Raw genomic sequence first — 19,615 nt, 5'->3', positions numbered from 1 at the left:
TTCCAAATTTGACTTCCTTCCCCCACTTTCCGCAGCTCCTTAAAATTATTTTTCAACGTCTTCTGCATATCCAAATTAATTTAACTTGCTCATTTAATGATCCACTGTAAATATGTCCTCTTATAAAACTGCAGGTTATTACAATAATCTTGCTAATGTTTTTTATCTGTTTGCAATTTATCTGTACATATTCAATAAACCGCTTCCATTCTTTTATAAACAGGTTGTTATCTTGATTTCATATTCTTCGGAAAGTTTCGCCATTTCTGCATATTGCATAAGTTTTTGTATCCATTCTTCCTTTACTGGGACTTTTGCTTTTTTCCACTTTGGGGCAAGTAGCATTCTTGCTGCTGTAGTAGCATACATAAATAAATTTCTATAAGGCAATTTAGGTAGTTCTGTCCCTATAATTCCCAAAAGAAAAGCTTCTGGTTTTTTTGTTTTGGTTTTTTAAAAAAATAAAAGTTGTTTTAACATTTTATTCAATTCATCATGTGAGCCTTCCAATCCTGCCTTCCAACTTTAGGAAATATTGAAAGCCTCGCGTGGATTTCATAAGAATGAATATGGTGCTGTGTGGCAGCACGAAAACTTTCCTAGGTAAAGGTGAAGCGACCCCTGACCATTAGGTCCAGTCGTGAGCAACTCTGGGGTTGCGCGCTCATCTCGCTCTATTGGCCGAGGGAGCCGGCGTACAGCTTCCAGGTCATGTGGCCAGCATGACAAAGCCACTTCTGGCAAACCAGAACAGCGCACGGAAACGCCGTTTACCTTCCCGCTTGGAGCGGTACCTATTTATCTACTTGCACTTTGACGTGCTTTCAAACTGCTAGGTTGGCAGGAGCTGGGACCGAGCAACGGGAGCTCACCCCGTTGCAGGAATTCGAACCGCCAACCTTCTGATCAGCAAGCCCTAGGCTCTGTGGTTTAACCTAGGGAAGCTTAAAGGCTGTTTGGAAGATACATAAAAAGAGTAGCAGGAGCTCAGCTTCGGTCAACCGGCAGTGTATTAGTGAAACCCCTCCCAGACCTGATCATGGCAGAAACATAGGAATATGGGGGTTTGTTTTGCCACAGAACTAGCTTTAGATGAGTAGCCAGGAGGCCACCTCTGATCCACCAAAAAACCCTGATTCTCCCAAGTGGTAGTTGTGAGATACTTTGGGGGGGGGGTATTTTATTTCATATGCTGTGGACTTGCGAGAAAGCGAGGGTATTTTGGGAAATGATACACGGCGAGATGAAATTTTTTTAAAAAAAATAAGTATATCAAAAAAAGCATGAAGCATTTCTGTTGGGGATTAGAAGGGCAGAAATTACCCTACCCCCCCCCCCAAAAATGTTTAAGCTGTTGTTTTGGAACTGTCTGAGCTGACCGGGACACTCCGGGATCGGAGTGAAGTAGCAGTGGAAGAAGATTGGAAGAAATTTAAAAATTATTTAAATAAACGTATAATAGATTAGAATTAGTGGAAGTGAGGGAGATAAAATAGAGGTTGTAGATAATACAATGGTTTGAAGTAAGTATTGATAGAAGTTAAGGACAATTTAATTAAGAAGTAAGATCTAGATAGAATATAAAAGGATAAGATATAAAAGATTAAAGAATTAAGGTATAGTTAAAGTAATAATTAGAATTTATATAAGATTTAGAGTTTACTACGGAGGACATGTAAAGAATCACAGAAGGAGGTGGAATGAGGAAGTCAATAGATTGGAAATAAGGGTTATAGTTAGAATTTTTGTTTTTGCATTTTTGTATTTCTTCTTTCTTTTTATTCTTTTTGTATTCTTGTTTTTTTCTTTTTAATGTTTGGTAATTTTCTTAGTGTGTTTTGTATTTTTGTATGTTTTGCTGTTTGAGAAAATCTTTAATAAATACATTTTTTTTTAAAAAAGTTTAAGTTGTTTATGTATGTAGCAGCAGCAGCAGCTAGGATTCTATACGCGCAGAAATGGGAGAACGATGAAGTTCCGATCAAAGGAGAATGGGTAAGTAAGATAATGGAGGATGCAAAAGCGGTAAAATTAAGAGAATCTCATATTGAGGGTTTTTACGGAAGAATGGATGCCTTTTTCAGACGGTTTAAAGAAATATCACAGTATGATGAACTCGCGAGCAGGATTTGAGCTATGAGCAACAGAAGCAATCAGCTAATAATACTGTGGTTAGGATTTGATAGATACAAGATAGGGCTGGCAGCAGAAGGGGAGCACTGTGGGAAACGGGGCGGGACACCAGCAAAAAAAAAGATGAAAAGGTGAAACTGTGTATATATGTCCAAGATGTTGAAACTTTAAGTAATAAAATATAATTGGGTAGCTGTGAGATGCGGAAGACATACCCTGTGTCCGGTGACCTCAAAGGACCGAGACCTTCGCTTCCTCCTCTTGGCCTCTAGCGATTCTTCCCTCTTCTCAAGCTTCTTGCTTCCCTTTTTGCTGACCCGGAGCCACGGCCCAGGGGAGCGTCGGGGGCCATTCCTTCCCGGTACAGTCTCGCCAGTGCTGCTGGACAAGTTGTCCTCGCTGACGGCGTGCTGCAGGCCAGGGCTGGCTGGCTGGCAGAGGGCTGGGGTCTCTCGGCACAGGGGGTCCTCGCTCTCGCTCAGAGAGTGCAGGGAGAGGCTGCTGTGCTCCTTGGTCGGCTCCAGCAGGTTCCTCCGGTCGTACTCCAGCACCCGGGAGCGGCGCCGGGCAGCCTTCACTGCGATGCTCTTGGTGCCGCTTGCTATCTCTTTGCGCTCTGCCAATGGAGGGTGTGTGTGCCAAAAAAGCATATATATTTTTATTGCACTGCACATTTTCCTCTTTTTTTCATACTTTTTATTAGTTTTCTTACTTGATAAACAAACACTTACAATACAGTAACCAAAATAAGAAAATGACAACAACAACAGAAGAAGAAGAAAAACAAGAAACAAGAAACATACATACAACCATAAATCCGTAAATTCTTACACACGGACTTACGTCACCATATTCTTTATTCCCAATTCCTTTTCTTCTCTGACAGACTTCAGTCCTCCTCAAAGCGGGTCTGTTATGTCTATTTGTTAAACTGCTTCTTTTATCATGTCATCATTTCTACTGTTTTCCACATACTATACTTACAATCCATATTATGGTTTGCGTAAATTAATCAAAACAAATCCAGGTTTTGACTTGGGGGCACTTTTTTCTAAGTAATCTCTATAAATTCGCCATTCCGTTTGGAACTTTTGGTTAGGCCGTCTCCTAATTTTCTCCGTCATTTTTGCCATTTCGAGATATTCAAATAATTTATCCTGCCATTCTTTTTTTGTTGGTACTAATTCACTTTTCCAATTTCTAGCTATTAATATTCTTGCTGCAGTTGTAGCATGTAAGAATTTTCTTTTCTTTTTTTCCATTTGAGATATCTGAATCTAAAATACCCCAAAGGAAAGCTTCTGGTTTCTTTATGAAGATTTGCTTAAACATTTTTTTGCCAACTCCTCATATATAATATGCTCATTTCCCTTGGCCTATATTTCGGGTACCCTTGGCCAGAGTACACAAATGCAAAAACGCAACAAAGAGTTGCCAATCGCACAAAGTGGGAGAGGGGGGAAGGTGAAGGACCCGGCTGCAAACAGGGGTGCCAACTTGAACATGGGCATACCCAACACAGGGCAGGGGGGCAGCTGCCCCCCCTAGAAGCAAAAAAGGGAGAGCACAACACGACAGGCAGAGACGCTGCCAACTGTGCTCTGCCTCAGCCTGCTCGGCTGAAGTGAATTGGCAGCAGCGGCAGCAAAGCTGCCTCTGTCAAGGGAAACCTGGACCTGGGCTAACTTCAGCCCACACTACTTCAAGTCACAGCGAGCACAGCACAGAAAGTGCTGCCCCACAATGCTCTGCAGCACTTCATTTGCATGTATTTGCTGCTCCCTCGTTTTAGTCACCGCTGCCGGTAAAGGAGCGGGCGAGGCAAAAGCAAAAGCGTGCCGCCTCGGCAATGGCTGGAAAATGGCCCCTTTTCCTCTGGGGTGTGTGGACATTGACCATGCCTCCTGGGGGGGGGGGTCCTGGCCACGTCATTGCCAGCCAGCCAATCGGGTGGCTGGGGGCGTGGCTGGTGTGCCTGTTGAATAAAAATTCGGGGGCCCCAGGTAAGCCCTGCTCCATCATAAGTTGCAGTGCATGCACACCATGAGCAATGCCCACTAACGGGGGAGGGGCAGGCCCTTTCAAATATTTTACTGGGGGAACCTTGGTCCCTAGGAGTTGGCTTTGATGAGTAGAATTCCTCCAATACAAAGGAGTCGCTGGGCTCCTAAATTTTGAGGAAGCCTCCCCACACCGAGGCTGATACCGTTTACCCCAGCTGCTGCCAGTTTGCAACATAACTAAGAGTAGGGAGAAGGCACAGTGGGAAACCATTTACAGTGGTACCTGGGGTTACAAACACCTCAGGTTACAAACACTTTGGGTTACAGACTCCGCTAACCCAGAAGTAGTACCTCGGGTTAAGAACTTTACCTCAGGATGAGAACAGAGATCGCGAGCCAGCGGCGCGGAGGCAGCAGGAGGCCCCATTAGCTAAATTGGTACCTCTGGGTAAGAACAGTTTCAGGTTAAGAATGCACCTCCAGAATGAATTAAGTTCGTAACTAGATTGCCACTGTAATCTTTAAAATATCTGGGTTATAGTTACCTCCACGTGGCAGGATGCTGTCAGAGCAGTGGTCGCTGCTGTCAGGGGAGGAATTTCGTTGGCTACTCAGGCTTACCAAACTCTCTCGAGGCACATACTGTGGAGAAGAACAGAGGCAGGGAAAGTCAAGACAGACCAGCTCACACCTCATGAACCCTGGAGCCACCCATGGTTTGGTTTGGTTTTTTTGCAGCTTCCCCCATCATAGCTCCATCCACACAATTTTTCAAATACAGTAGTCATACCTCGACTTCCGAAGGCATCGACTTCCGAAGAATTCGACTTCCGAAGTCGAAGCCTCCGGAAGTGTTTTCGGTGTGCGCGTTCTGCACCTGTGCAGAAGCGCAAAATCGTGCTTCATGCATGTGCCATAAAGGCGCTTTGACCTACAAAAACCTCGACTTACGAAGACGACTGCGGAATGGATTGTCTTCGTAAATTGAGGAACTACTGTATATACAGGCAACTCGTGGGGCGGTGGAGGGTGTGTAAGCCTGTCCCGTTCCCTCTGCCCCCTTCCGGGGCCCAAAGCAGCATGCACATCGGCAGTTGCGTGCCAATTGAACACGCACGAAACTGTTGCTGCTGAAGCACCTCCTCTTTCTGCTCGGTGTGATCTTCTGTAAAGCAGCTGTGCTACGAAATTGCAGGTCTTTGCAGAACACTACCAACTACACTTTGCAGAACACTACCAACTACAGTCGTACCTTGGTTCTCAAATTTAATCCATTCTGGGAGTCTGCCCAACTTCCGAAATGGTTCAGAAACCACGGCGTGGCTTCCGATTGGCTGCAGGAGCTTTTTTGGAAGCCACGTCGGACGTTGGGCATCCAAAAAACGCCCTCAAACCAGAAGACTCAATTCCGGGTTTGCGACGTTCGGGAGGCGATTTGTTTGACAATTAAGGTGTTTGACTACCAAGGTACCACTGTATGTAGAAACATCTTTCATTACAGAGGAATGCCCGTGCATTCTTGAAACGAAGGCACACATCCTCAGCATATCAAGCCACTCCCTCCCGATCCGTTCGTACCTCTTGAGTGATCATGCCGTTGACATGGATAGGAGGCGGCGTCACTACTGCCGAATTCTTGATCTGCCGGGCCCGAGGACTGGTCTTGAACACCTGGCTTGCTTCACTGCTGAGAAGAGAAAGAAAGATAACCTGTTCGTATCAGATCTTGAGATGGGGGCTGCATGAGATACGTTCCACAAAGAGGTATCAAGTTTATCTTACCTGTCTGGCTCGGGTACAAGGGGTGGGAGAGTACCCCTGCGGGAATCCCGCCGTGGCGGCTGCTGATACTCGGAGCCCAGTGTCCTTACACTCTCTTGGTCAGAGTCCAGGATACTTTCCACTGGGAGCGGGGGGAGTTTTGGCACAGAGGTGTCCTGCAGGGAAAACAGAACAGGGATGTTCTGAGGGCCCTGCAGTTATAGCCAAAAGCAACTGCAACCTTGCATTCTCTACCTATAGTTCGTAGCTGAAGTTGATGGCCCAAGAAGGTTATTGTGGTAAATGGGCAACACCACCGGTGGCATTAGGAAACAAGCTATTAGCTTTGCCCTCACGTTGGATCAACTTTGTTTGTTTGATTGATATACCGCTCTTCATCATAAGACCTCAGGGCAGTTCACAGGAAAAAATACAGGATAAAAACAAGCAAATGAGTAAAGCGAAAGAGCAAAACGATAACCCTCCCTTCCCACAGACACATTTAAAGGGCTGTAGGATATTAATCAGCCCCCAAGGCCTGGTTGAAGAGGAACTTTTCTACCTGGCGCCTAAAAATATATAATGAAGGCGCCAGGCGAACTTCCCTGGAGACAGCACTCCACCAATGGGGAGCCGCTACAGAGAAGGCCCATTCTCATGTTGCCACCCTGTGGACCTCACATGGAGAAGGCACACAAAGAAGGGCCTCAGATGATGATTGCAGAGTCCGGGATGGTTTATATGGGGAGAGGCGGTCCTTGAGTATTGGGGTCCTGAGCTGTTTAATAATAATAATAATAATAATAATAATAATAATAATAATAATAATAATAATTTATTGTTTATACCCCACCCATCTGGCTGGGTTTCCCCAGCCACTCTGGGCGACTTCCATCAGAAAAATAAAATAAAATAATCAATTAAAGATTAAAAGCCTCCCTAAACAGGGCTGCCTTCAGATGCCTTCTAAAAATCTAGTAGCTGTTTTTCTCTTTGACATCTGATGGGAGGGCATTCCACAGGGCGGGTGCCACCACCGAGAAGGCCCTCTGCCTGGTTCCCTGCAACTTGGCTTCTCGCAACGAGGGAACCGCCAGAAGGCCCTCGGTACTGGACCTCAGTGTCCGGGCAGAACGATGGGGGACTGAGGCCATTGAGGGCTTTAAAGGTCAGCACCATAAAGTTTAAGGCTTTATAGGTCAAAATCAGCATTTTGAGTTGGGCCCGGAAACTAATTGGCAGCCTGTGCAGTTGGGCCAGGATTGGTGTAATATGCTCAGCCGCTTGGTTTCTCTGGGTTTTGCCTGCTAATTTGTCTTTCTGATTATTTAACGCAGATGCAACAATGAGCCCAAGGATAAACTTTGGGGTGAGGCTGGCTGCCTCTGATTTGGACTTGGCTGTAGGTGGTTAGGTTCAAAAGGCCTTCTGCTTCGTTGTTTAGGCTTACGCAAAAAGCCTATTTTTCGCGTAAGCCTAAACAGGGCTCTGGCTAGGTCCGTAGAGCCCAAAAGTTGCCTTACGAGGGCCATGTCAAGCCAGGCATTTCCTGCAAAATGGGACTCATAATAGGTCGGACAGTGTGGTCTTTATATGTGAAGGCTGGTGAATTAGGACCGGACGCGGTGGCAGCATGGTACCTTGAGGGCCCGGGCGGCCGCTCGGTCAATGGCAGCGACACGGTCCAAGCCTCCTTCGTCCAGCTCATGCAAGTAGGCTTGATACAGTTCTTCTAGGTGGGATGGCACCGACAGCTGAGACTCTGGCAAGGAGAGAGGGGATGGGGAAAGGGTTGCACAATGGAGAAGCCCATACTCCACACATGTTTCAGGTCTAGTCTGCAACAGCGACCATGACTCCTATTATAAACGCATTAGGGAAGGCTGGCCATGCCTTGATAAAGGTAAAGGTAAAGGGACCCCTGACCATTAGGTCCAGTCGTGACCGACTCTGGGGTTGCGCGCTTATCTCGCATTATTGGCCGAGGGAGCCGGCGTATAGCTTCCAAGTCATGTGGCCAGCATGACAAAGCCGCTTCTGGAAAACCAGAGCAGCACATGGAAACGCTGTTTACCTTCCCGCTGTAGCGGTTCCTATTTATCTACTTGCATTTTGACATGCTTTCGAACTGCTACCGGTAGGTTGGCAGGAGCTGGGACCGAGCAACGGGAGCTCACCCCGTCACAGGGATTCGAACCGCCGACCTTCTGATCAGCAAGCCCTAGGCTCAGTGGTTTAACCCACAGTGCCACCTGGGTCCCTGGGCCATGCCTTGATGGCATCAGCCTAACCCAAGGCAGTGATATTATTCAATTCCTATCCCACCCTTCCTCTCAGAAGAAGTCCAGGGTGGCAAACAACAGAGCAGGACAACAATAGAATACAAATAAAGGAAGGGAAGGGAGATTCCTTTACGCTACAGGGACTGCGAGAACACTAATTGCCAAAAATTGGAAAAAAGAAACAATACCGACAAAAAAAGAGTGGCAAGGTAAGTTATTTGATTATATTGAATTGGCTAGATTGACAGAAGCCATTAGGGGTCAGCCCACGCAAAAATGTCAAAAAGAATGGGGGAAATATAGAGAATACCTTAAAAAGCAGTGCCCTCAAATTAATACTTGGACTTGTTTCGATTAACTTCTGCAAAATAAATTATGCTATTAAAGTTAAAAAGAGAAAGAAAATGGGGTAATAATGAACTAAGAAGGAGACAGTTTACCAAAAACGAAAAGAGAGCAGTGTTAAGGATGAAGGAAGTCAATTGGAAGAAAAGAAGAATTGAAATATTATATATATATATATATATATATATATATATACTGTTTGATCTGTGTAAGTTTCTGTACATTATTATGTTTTATTTGTTTTTCTTTGTTTTTTGTATTTTTGGTTTTTGATTGTGTATTATTACTTTTGTGTTTGGTTCTATGAGTGTTTGTATATGTGTTGTAAAATAAACTTAATAAAAATTTGAAAAAAAGAATACAAATAAATAAATGAAAATATAAAAAAAGAAACAGTCATCTCCTGACACAGCCAATAATGTCAAGGTTAAAAGAACCACATTGTTCAGCAGTGCCGGATTAAACTCCATGGAGGCCCTTAGGCAGTCAAAATCTCAGGCCTCGCAAATAATTTCCTAATACTGTATGTTTTTGTAATTTTCTTCCCAATATTATTTTGGATCCATTGTTGTGGGGCTCATAAGCTGGTGCATACGCCGCCTATTTGGTAATCCGGCACTGTTGTTCAGCCCTCAAATGTTTGGGTAAACTGTACATAGAACAGCACCACATTATACCATGGGTTCAAAATGGTCTATGAACATAGGCAGTCTGCATCAGATTGAAAGAAAGGGTGGAGGGGGAACAACAGGTGAACCCATGCTGTGCTTTAAAACTTCTCAGGGAGAGATTTCTGGAAAGTAAGATTTCCACACTGGTGTACCTTTCTCTCTCTCTCTCTCTCTCTCTCTCTCTCTCTCTCTCTCTCTCTCTCTCTCTCTCTCTCTCTCACACACACACACACACACACACACACACACTAACTCACACACACACACCCTGTCAGGGGCTGGACTGAGGAGGATTGGTGGGGGATGCCCCTCTTTCCCCTGAACCTTCCTGAGAACAGGAGGACAGTATAGATTTAGAACAGTGGTTTGCAGAAGGGCATAGTTCAGAGGCTGCAGAGGGCAGAAGCTGGGAAATATTGGAAGGGGAACAGCAGGAAGAAGGAGAAGCACCAGGGGAGAGACCGTGAACAGACTCAGTGTCTCTGGAAAGTATTCCTAGGCGTGACGGAGAATAGGGGAGACACAGGGGGGTGGGACTTTACTTGGAGCAACACCATTATATAGGGAAGGCTGCATTCCTTCACCGCTCTCTGTGAATGATTGAATAAATTGCACGGTAAGAGCTTTTACCATTTCTCTGATTCTTGGCTGACACCATGGGAGGGATCTGATTCCCCAAAGCCTTACACACACACACCTTTCTCAATTAGTGCAAAAGGTGGGAAATGTGGTTTTCTGCATGTCCAGGGATTGCATGCCCTAGGAAGGCAAGGTGCAGCGGATCCCCTACGTCTGCACTGAACAGCGGTTGCGGCCGTACCGTGAATGACCTGCCGCTGCTCGTGGATGATGCGGTGGCAAAGGCTGCGGTGGCGTTCGAAGCGGCGCACGGTCCGCTCCTGGTGGCGGATGAGGTTGTCCTTCAGCAGGGCCCCCGACTGTATGGCCGTGTTCTCTACCTCCAGCTCGTGGACCTTGCAGAGCAGGCTCAGAACCTCCCGCTGCTCTTCAGAGCTGATGCGCCAGGGCAGAGCCTCTTCCAGCCGGTGCCCACGCTGACGGACTTCCCAGAACCGCCTCTCCAGCTCTGTCTGGCACAGGGGGGAAGTCACACGCCAGGGTCATAGGGGGGCAGCAAAAGCAAGCAGAAGGGCTGCCCAAGAGACTCCTGCTGGCTGCAAAAAGCTCAGCCTCAACAGATGCGGCAGTTCCCCTGCGGCTGCAACCCTGGGCCCTCTTCCCTCTCTTCCCTTGGAGTGGCTATCACTTAGCTCCTTTGAGCTTCAATACCTTCTGCTTGTGAAGTTTATCCTGCTCCCTCAGGAGGGCTGCAATGTGTTCCCGGGCTAACGTCACTTCCTGCGGCTCCGGCACATCCGACAGGTCATCCCCAGTGTCGGAGTCCTTCTCGCTTTCATCTTTGCTATAGCTCTCTTTCCTCTGCTCCTCTCGCCATTTCTGGGCCCGTCGCGCCTTCTCCTGCTCCCAACTGTAGGACGAGGCGAGTGGGGAAAGGAGGAAGGAAGACGCATCAGGGCCCAAGCCCTTGCAGCTGGTAAACCCAGCAGCGTTATTTTTCCACCCTTACTCAGACATGGCAGCCTAGGCTCAGAGCACAGACTCAGAGAGAATTCAAAGTAGGAACTCCAAAGAATGTGCCAGCTCTCAGCTCCCTACTTACTCAGCAATGGCAAGGAGGTGGCGAGAGCTCTCGATCTGGATCTCCATGTAATTGTTCTCTAGCTCCATGAGGTGGCGCCGCACATCCATTTGTTCCCGGAAGGTGCTGATCAGCTGCTCCCTCAGCTGGTCCATCTCCTGCCTCTCAAAGGGGTTGCCCTGGAGTTGCACTTCAGCTACGATGAGCAGCAGGTAGGGAATAAGAACCAATGCAAGGAGTCTGGTCAAAATGTCAAGCAAGAAGACGCTATCAAACACCCCTTCCCTCACATTGTGCTATGAGGGCAACCAAGCTCTCCACTGCACAACTTGCTACTGCTGCTGCTGTTGTTGTTAGAAACACAACTACTACTACTACTACTTTTTATTATTTTTACCCTGCCCATCTGACTGGGTTGCAGCTTCCAGCATATATAAAAACATAATACAACATTAAACATTAAACATAATACAACATTAAACATTAAAAACTTCCCTATGCTGGGCGTCCTTCAGATGTCGTTTAAAGGTTATAGTTACTTGTCTCTTTGACATCTGCTGGGAGGGCGTTCCACAAGGCGGGTGCCATTACCGAGAAGACCCTCTGCCTGGTTCCCTGCAACCTCACTTCTCGCAGTGAGGGAACCGCCAGAAGGCCCTCGGAGCTGGACCTCAGGGTCTGGGCTGAACGATAGGAGTGGAGACGCTCCTTCAGGTATACAGGACCGAGGCCGTTTAGGGCTTTAAAGGTCAGCACCAACACTTTGAATCATGCTCAGAAATGTAAAGGTAAAGGGACCCTTGACCATTAGGTCCAGTCGCGGACGACTCTGGGGTTGTGGTGCTTATCTCACTCTATAGGCTGAGGGAGGCGGCGTTTGTCCACAGACAGCTTCTGGGTCATGTGGGCAGCATGACTAAGCCGCTTCTGGTGAACCAGAGCAGCGCACGGAAACGCTGTTTACCTTCCCGCTGTAGCGGTACCTATTTATCTACTTGCACTTTGAGGTGCTTTCAAACTGCTAGGTGGGCAGGACCTGGGACCGAGCAACAGGAGCTCACCCATCGCAGGGATTCAAACCGCCGACCTTCGGATCAGCAAGCCCTAGGCTCTGTGGTTTAGACCACAGCGCCACCTGCGTCCCCTGCTCAGGGAGCCAATGTAGGTCTTTCAGGCCCTTGGTGTGTCTGGCCTGAATGACTGTGGTAGAGACGCTCCTTCAGGTATACAGGACCGAGGCCGTTTAGGGCTTTAAAGGTAAGCACCAACACTCTCCAAAACCTTCAACACACGGCCGAGCCTATCCTTTTCAGCCTGATGTGTAAAAGCTGAAGGAACTGCAGCCTTTCAGCTATGTTTGAGGGCCACAGAAACATCTTGCCCACCCATCCCATGACACCTTTGTACAGGTGTCACTCGGTGAGGCATGAAGCTACCACAGGCACAGACAGCAGGAATGTAAGCGTCCATGTCCTGGCAGAAACATCCCTCGCTCTTCCTACCTTGTATACTGCGGATGTCGGACCGCATCGGGCGTGGCTCTTGCTGTTCAATCTTGCGCTGCAGCCGCTGAATCTCACTACGTAGGTCGGCAATGATACTTGTGTACTGGGCGATGTGATATGAGACATTAAGGAGGTTACGCTTTACCTGCCAAGGGGGAGAGAGGGAGTGAGTACTGGAAGCCCATGGACACTGTGGCATCCAATTTAAGTTCTCTTAAATTGCTAGATGTGGGAGGAAAACGTAGGGAGATTCCACCAATATTACATATTATAAAAAAGTTATGTGGTAGGATGCTAAATGGGGAGACTGGAGACATCAGGGGTGGTGTGAAAACATGCGTAGGGAACCTTGATTAAAGTCTGGATAATTTTTTGCAAGGGGAGAACAGTTAGAAGGTTGCTAGACTGGAAATGCAGGACACTTGTGTTTTTCTATTCCCCCCCCCCATTTTTCTAGAAGGACGTGTGGTGTGTACAACACCGTCAGATGAAACCAGTGGTCCATCTAGTCTAGCATCCTGTCAATCATATAGCTGCAGTGCTCTGAAAAGAGATGCCCTGTATGATATAAAACTGTCATTTCCCGGAGCAAGTCTTGTTCCCTAAAATTGTGTGTCAATCTGAGAATGGTTCCAGCATTTAGGATGCTCAGGATTGGAGGACTAAAGCATTGGTTTGGCTCTGGTGGAACAACTAGGATGTCCCCCCAGTGGTGTAGCATTGGGGGGGGGGCAGCACACAGGGGCGGTTGCCCCAGGTGCAAAATTGTTAGGGGTGCAAAATTGCAACACCCGGCGCTGCCTCAATACAGTTGCATGCTTCCATCACTGGGCTCCATTGAAAATAGATTCTCCATGCAAACCAAGAAGTGAGCGCTCCAGACAATGGAACAACTCTTCTTATCTCTGAGGCTGCGGTCCCCTGGGTGACACAGATGTCATTTCCCATCCACCCTCTGCACAGCCCCGGGCACTGGAAACCCATGCTATGCCACTGTTTCTAGAAAGCGGAGTAACTTTTAGAGAAAGAGTGTGGGGTCTGGGGGATCCTACCGTGGTGCGGATGCTCTTGGCACGCTCGGCATAGGTCAGGGTGCTGCGTGACTCCTCAAAGGAACTGCTGGCAGGGCTGATGTGAGCAATCATTACCGTTCGGCTGTTCCCGCCTAGTGAATCCTAGGATTAGAGAGCAAAGTTTGTAGGTCTTAACACAGAAGCTGCTGAGCAACAGCCAGGACTCTTGACACAGAAGAGGACAAACCAGCCAGATCAGGAAAAGAAGAGGAGCAAGTGTCAGAGCCAGAAACTGGGCCCCACACTAAACCTGAGCTGGACAGCCAAGAACCTTCTAAGCCAAAGCCACCCTAGATTGGGATGCATGCACCACAGAACATATTCCCCTTCCCCTGGCTCTACTGACATCAGGGTCCTCATCTCCCCAATGCTTACTAAGATAAGGAATACTCAAGATGGTAGCTGAGTTAGAGGCTACAGGATGTTAAGCTCCAGGACAAAGGACTAACCCAATGTTTCCCAAGCCTGGGTTTCCGTCTGTTTTTTCAACTACAATTCCCATCAGCCCTGACCAATGGTCCTGCTAGTGAGGGATGATGGGAGTTGTAGTCCCAAGACAGCCGGAGACCCAAGTTTGGGAAACATGGGACTATGCCGTTGTCTCTTAACTCTTCAGGAAGGGTACAGAGCCTGATACGGGGAAGTCTGGCCCAAGAAGGATGAATGGTTTCATTTGAGTTCTGAATCTTGTTCAGTGCAAGTTGTTTGCCTGGAGTGATATAAAGCCTTGCAACTCCAACCTGACCCTACTTGCCATGGCACCCTCAGGTGTTGATCACATGTCAAGGGCAAGATAGGGCACTGTGGTCCTGTCATCCCACCCAGCCTACATTGAGGGACGTTGGGTTCCTAAGATGAGAGGACTAGGCAAGGAACTAAATGTTGTGGTGAATTTGAGGCTACCAACAATACCAAACCCACCTTGAATTTCTCCACTTCCCCCCATCTCTGTCACCTTAAGAAAAACACCACCATTGTCCATTTGTTTCCTTGACCGCAGCCACCAATTATGCTATGTTTTTTCTTCCCCACCCTGCAGTAGACAAAAGAAAACTCTGTGGTGTCTGTGTGTGTGGTGGTGGTGGGGGGTAGAGAGAAGCAGACTGCCGCCATGTTGTTGTTGTTGTTAAGCAGAAGGACTACACTTCAACGCACATTGGCATGGAATCCTTCCCCGCAAGCCAACCTTGCCTCGTGAACGTGTGAGAGAGAACCTATCATTTAATCCAGGCTATGCCCACCTTGTATGACTAGGCACCCTCCTTGCCAGCCCCACCCGCAGGCAGACCTACCTTTAGCAGGCGGGTGAGCTTGCTATCCCGGTAATTGACATATTTGACCCCCGCCCTGTCACTGAGCGCATTGATGCAGTTGCCAAGGGCCAGCAGGGAGCGGTTGATGTGAGCCCCTTCCTTCATTCTCTTCCCGCGGTTCTGCGTCTGTGGGAGAAGGAGAGTAGGAGGGACGCAAGAATGGAATAGTTGTTCCGAGAAAAACCAAGCAGGGGGCACGCAGCTGAGATGTTTTCTTCGGCTGCAATTTTGAGAGTGGGTTGGAATCTCTTGCCCTCGTCTTCGCTGTGCTCTCTTGTGCCCTCGGCTCCAGCTTCCAAGCTTCTTCCAAAATAACAGTCTCAGGAAGGAAAGGATGGCATTCCTCTCCTCATTTTAACTCCTTTCAGCCTGGACACCCATAGTGTGTAAAGGGAGCAGAATGAGCTCAGCGGCCCCTGGCCCATTGCTGGCTGTACCCTCCTCACACTGGCCTTCACATATTTAGCAAGAAGGTCTTAAGGGGACTTTTTAAGCGTTCCCCCTTCAGAGCCTGCCTTATCATGGCCAGAGGTGGCCAGTTGAGTTCATTCAGGCAACAGAAAAAAGCCCCTCCGGCTCTTCGCATTAAACATGTGACACTTGGGAGTGGAGCAGGAAAACCTGACACAAACACACGCAAAGATTTGGGAGTGGGGCCAGTGTGCCCATCCCTCTACACACTTTGGCCCTGGCATGTTCTGGCCTGAGCACCAGAGGGCTTCAGTGGCAATGCTCAGGAAATACGTAGCCTCCAGAACAACCCCGTAGACCAGCGTTTCCCATACTTGGGTCTCCGGCTGTTTTCGGACTACAAGTCCCATCATCCCTGACCTTGCTAGCTAAGGATGATGGGAGTTGGTAGTCCAAAAGCAGCTGGAGACCCAAGTTTGGGAAACATTGCCCTAGACTAACGTGGTGCCCTCCTCCTGATGAGAAGCCTGCCCCTTTCTCCACGTACCTGAGAGGCCCGCTCCGAGCCAGCTAAGTCGATCATGAAGAGCCGCCCCACGCGCACCTCCTGCATAATATTCTTGACGCGGCTCTTCTGGCGCACGGTGACCTGTAGCACAGCATGGGAGCGCGAGGAAGTTCGGTTGGCCGCCGTGGGCTCTTGGGTACGCTGCTTATTGCCTTTCATCAACAGCTGCATGATCTGCAGGGAAGGGAGACAGCGGAAGGCACAAAGGCATCCTTCTTAAAATGGGCAGGGAACATGTGGCCCAGTAGATGTTGGACTCCGACTTCCATCAACCCCAGCCAGCATGGCCAATGGTCAGGGATGATGGGAGCCATAGTCTAGGAACGCCTGACGTTCCAAAGTTTTGCCACCTCAATGTAAAATGATCCAACAGCCATGGATATTGTTGACAGGAGGCTTACTTAAACTCTGGCCGTTCTGCGACATTGGAAACAGAGGGGATTAAGGAATCGCAGATAAAAGAGCAAGTTTATTCTGGCCTGCAGACCTCTGGGTCACTGTTCACACAAACAAAGGCCAATATTCTGTAGGCATTATTTGGAAATGTGCATCCTACCTCCTCTATATTGTTCCTATATATATCAGATTTACAAGATCCCCCAACTTTTCTCATTGTGGGAAATTATTTCCATTGAAGTCATAAGACAATATCCCAGAGTTTCTTTTCCTGCTTTCTGCTCTCTCCTGAGTGGTTGTAATATTTCATGATAATGTTTAAATGAACAGACACTTCAGGAACAGGAAGCTATAGGAATAGGACTCTATACTCCTCTTCCCTCAACTCAGAAAAGTGCAGAAACTGAAAACATTAAAGGTTTTGTAAGAGCGAAGCCTCTACCTGTTGGGTGATGAGAAGAAGCCCCACAGGTGGTGAGAGCACCAAAATGGAGTCATCAGGGAAAGACATAAGGAGGCAAAGCTCATGAGAATCGTTATGGGGATTTGGGGGGGTGGAGGACCAAAGAAAAGGAGGAGCACCCTGGGAAACAGAAGGGGGAAGGGGACACCCAACAACCCTGCGGAATGGATCTGTTTCTGGCTGGCCAAAACCTAAACAGTCATATTCCTTAGCTGGGGGGGGGGAAGCAGCAATTTCACAACCAAGGCTGCAGATATACCACACTTTTAAAGCACCCATCAAAGGATCCTCAGAACTGTAGTTTCTTAACGGTGTTATAGGTCTGTAAAGGGTAAACAACAATTCCCAGGATTTTTTGTTTTGGAGGGGAAATCTGCTTTAATTCTGTCATGTGTACATAGCCCAAGTCTTCTAAGTCCTATGCTCATTTATCCGGAAGTAGGCCCCACTGAACACAGCAAGACTTTCAGGCAAACATGCCGGTCCATTCCTCCAAACCACAGCACCTGTTGTTGCCAAGAAATCATGGGCTGATCTCTTTCTCCTCTTAACCAATATCCAGGAAATAATATTGAATTTCTTGTTCCATCACTGCTAATGTTTCCCCCCTCCTGACTCAAAAACTAAATCCAAGTGCAAATAAGAAAAACCTTTTCAAACTCAGCCTTAATGCTTCTCTCACCTCTCCATAAGCAGCAGAACAAACAATTTGGGTTGACTAATATGGTTTGAATCTCTAGCAACAAAAACACAAATACAGAATAATTAAAGGGGGGGGAGAGGGTCAGATTATTTGTGGGGATGCTGCCCTGACAGCGTTCCTAACAACAAGGGCAAATCATGCGATCCTGGTCACAGAAGGAACTTAGAAGCTGAGATCGATGTACCATTAGTCTTGCCCAAGGCTGCCCATTGTTGGCAATACCATTCAGTACTGTACTTCAGTATCAGGATCTATTCCCAGCTTGCCACAGTGATAGGTACACAATTAACGGCAGGCTCTTTCAGAACATAAAATTCATAACCGGGATCACTATCCTGTAAAACTGCAGCAAAAGTTATGGCTTCCTGCTCCTCCCCCGTTGTATAATTGGTTTGTTCCCATTCACCTCCTTAGCGTTGATGGTGGACACTTCCGTGATGCCAGCCACTTGGATGATGCCTTTGGAATCTTCACGCAAATCCAGGTAGCCTAGGGAGGGGTTCAGAAGGTCCCGGATCATCTCATTGTAGATCTGGGGGGGGGGAGAGAAATAGGGGCTGAAGTTACCATTGCAAGCAGCTTAGCTATCTTTTAGCAGGTTCTGGAAGGCACCAATATAGGGTTTGGGGGCAATGGCTCGCCAGAGATTAGTCAAGTCAGACTAAGAACATTGCAAAGCCGTCCTTGGTGGAAGCTCAGGCTTCTCAGCTAGTGAGAGATCCTTAGTGGGCACCCCTGATGTGGCACAATTCACCTGCAGAAACCACACTATCAGGTTAACAAGTGAATCGAGCGAAACGAAATTCTCAGCATCCCACCTACAGTTCGCGAAAGTTCCTTGGGGGAAAGTTCCAGTAGCCAATTGGGTTTAGAACCAGGTTTTGCCAGTGGGACCAGAAGCAAAGGGTCGCAATGTGGAAGGATAACTGTTCAGGATCTTAGCCATTCCATTGCATCCCCCTCCTCACCAGTTTCTTGTGTCTCTCCCCACCACCACCACAACTGTCAATCAGCATTATGTGTCCAAACTTGGTCTGTTAGGGGATGCCATGCCCCTTAAAGTACCCCCCCCAAATATTTTCTGTACTTTTGCAAGTCTCAGGGATTCCCCATGCCTGGTGATACCTCATTCTTGTTTGTGAGTGCTCCCAGTTTGGCTACATAAGCAGGAGCATCAGAAAGAGAAGGACTGATTTGCAGTGTTAATATATCGTTCTATCTATGCCGTGGCCTAGACTACGATGCAAGTGTGCTGATTTATTACTTCCTTGTTCTGCCCAGAACACCTGGCAGTATTTTCTCTTTTTGGTGCAAGAGAGGAACAAATGAACTATATACGTTGGCAACAGAAAGGTTTATTAGAACATTCTTCCCCATGCATGCCACTCACAAGTAGGTATCTGAAGAAGTGTGCATGCACACGAAAGCTCATACCAATGACAAACTTAGTTGGTCTCTAAGGTGCTACTGGAAGGATTTTTTTTATTTTGTTTCAAGTAGGTAAGATGTCACTCCTGTCTCCCACAAGGGTCTGCCTATGGCTGCAGCACTGGCTATTATAAATAATAATAATAATAATAATAATAATAATAATAATAATAATAATAATAATTTATTATTTATACCCCGCCCATCTGGCTGAGTCTCCCCAGCCACTCTGGGCGGATCCCAATTGAATATTAAAACAATACAGCAATAAATATTAAAAGCTTCCCTAAACAGGGAAACAGGGCTGCCTTCAGATGTCTTTTAAAATTAGGATAACTGCTTATTTCCTTGACATCTGATGGAAGGGCATTCCACAGGGTGGGTGCTACTACCGAGAAGGCCCTCTGTCTGGTTGCCTGTAACCTCACTTCTCGCAATGAGGGAACTGCCAGAAGGCCCTCGGCGCTGGATCTCAGTGTCTGGGCTGAACGGTGGGGGTGGAGACGCTCCTTCAGGTATACAGGACCAAGCCGTTTAGGGCTTTAAAGGTCAACACCAACACTTTGAATTGTGCTCGGAAAGGTACTGAGAGTCAGTGTAGATCTCTCAGGACCGGTGTTATGTGGTCCCGACGGCTGCTCCCAGTCACCAGTCTAGCTGCCGCATTCTGGATTAGTTGCAGTTTCTGGGTCACCTTCAAAGGTAGCCCCACGTAGAGCGCATTGCAGTAATCCAAGTGGGAGATAACCAAAGCATGCACCACTCTGGCGAGACAGTCCGTCGGCAGGTAGGGTCTCAGCCTGCGTACCAGATGGAGCTGATAGACAGCTGCCCTGGACACAGAATTAACCTGCGCCTCCATGGACAGCTGTGAGTCCAAAATGACTCCCAGACTGCGCA

At 47.6% G+C, this 19,615-nt stretch overlaps 1 protein-coding gene across 3 annotated transcripts in view; it reads right to left on the bottom strand.

The window, feature by feature from the left end:
* KIF19 (kinesin family member 19) overlaps positions 1-19,615 on the bottom strand; it is a 46,855-nt gene that overhangs the window by 3,114 nt on the left and 24,126 nt on the right. For 2 of the 3 annotated variants that reach the window (XM_035104099.3, XM_088661452.1), the window contains 13 exons: positions 17,694-17,819; positions 15,705-15,899; positions 14,726-14,872; positions 13,413-13,535; positions 12,358-12,505; positions 10,877-11,051; positions 10,486-10,684; positions 10,016-10,286; positions 7,538-7,659; positions 5,919-6,073; positions 5,715-5,823; positions 4,682-4,778; positions 2,349-2,749 (listed from right to left, as the gene is read on the bottom strand). In XM_035104099.3, coding sequence (XP_034959990.3) covers positions 2,349-2,749; positions 4,682-4,778; positions 5,715-5,823; positions 5,919-6,073; positions 7,538-7,659; positions 10,016-10,286; positions 10,486-10,684; positions 10,877-11,051; positions 12,358-12,505; positions 13,413-13,535; positions 14,726-14,872; positions 15,705-15,899; positions 17,694-17,819 — 2,268 coding nt within the window. The remainder of the gene's footprint in view (positions 1-2,348; positions 2,750-4,681; positions 4,779-5,714; positions 5,824-5,918; positions 6,074-7,537; positions 7,660-10,015; positions 10,287-10,485; positions 10,685-10,876; positions 11,052-12,357; positions 12,506-13,412; positions 13,536-14,725; positions 14,873-15,704; positions 15,900-17,693; positions 17,820-19,615) is intronic. The other variant, XM_035104100.3, reaches the window with a different exon arrangement.

Source organism: Zootoca vivipara, chromosome 2 (genome assembly GCF_965207765.1).
Source record: "Zootoca vivipara chromosome 2, rZooViv2.hap1.1, whole genome shotgun sequence".
Taxonomy (NCBI): Eukaryota; Metazoa; Chordata; class Lepidosauria; order Squamata; family Lacertidae; genus Zootoca; species Zootoca vivipara.
The sequence above is the reverse complement of the archived record's forward strand: the minus strand, read 5'-3'. Positions and strand labels throughout refer to the sequence as shown.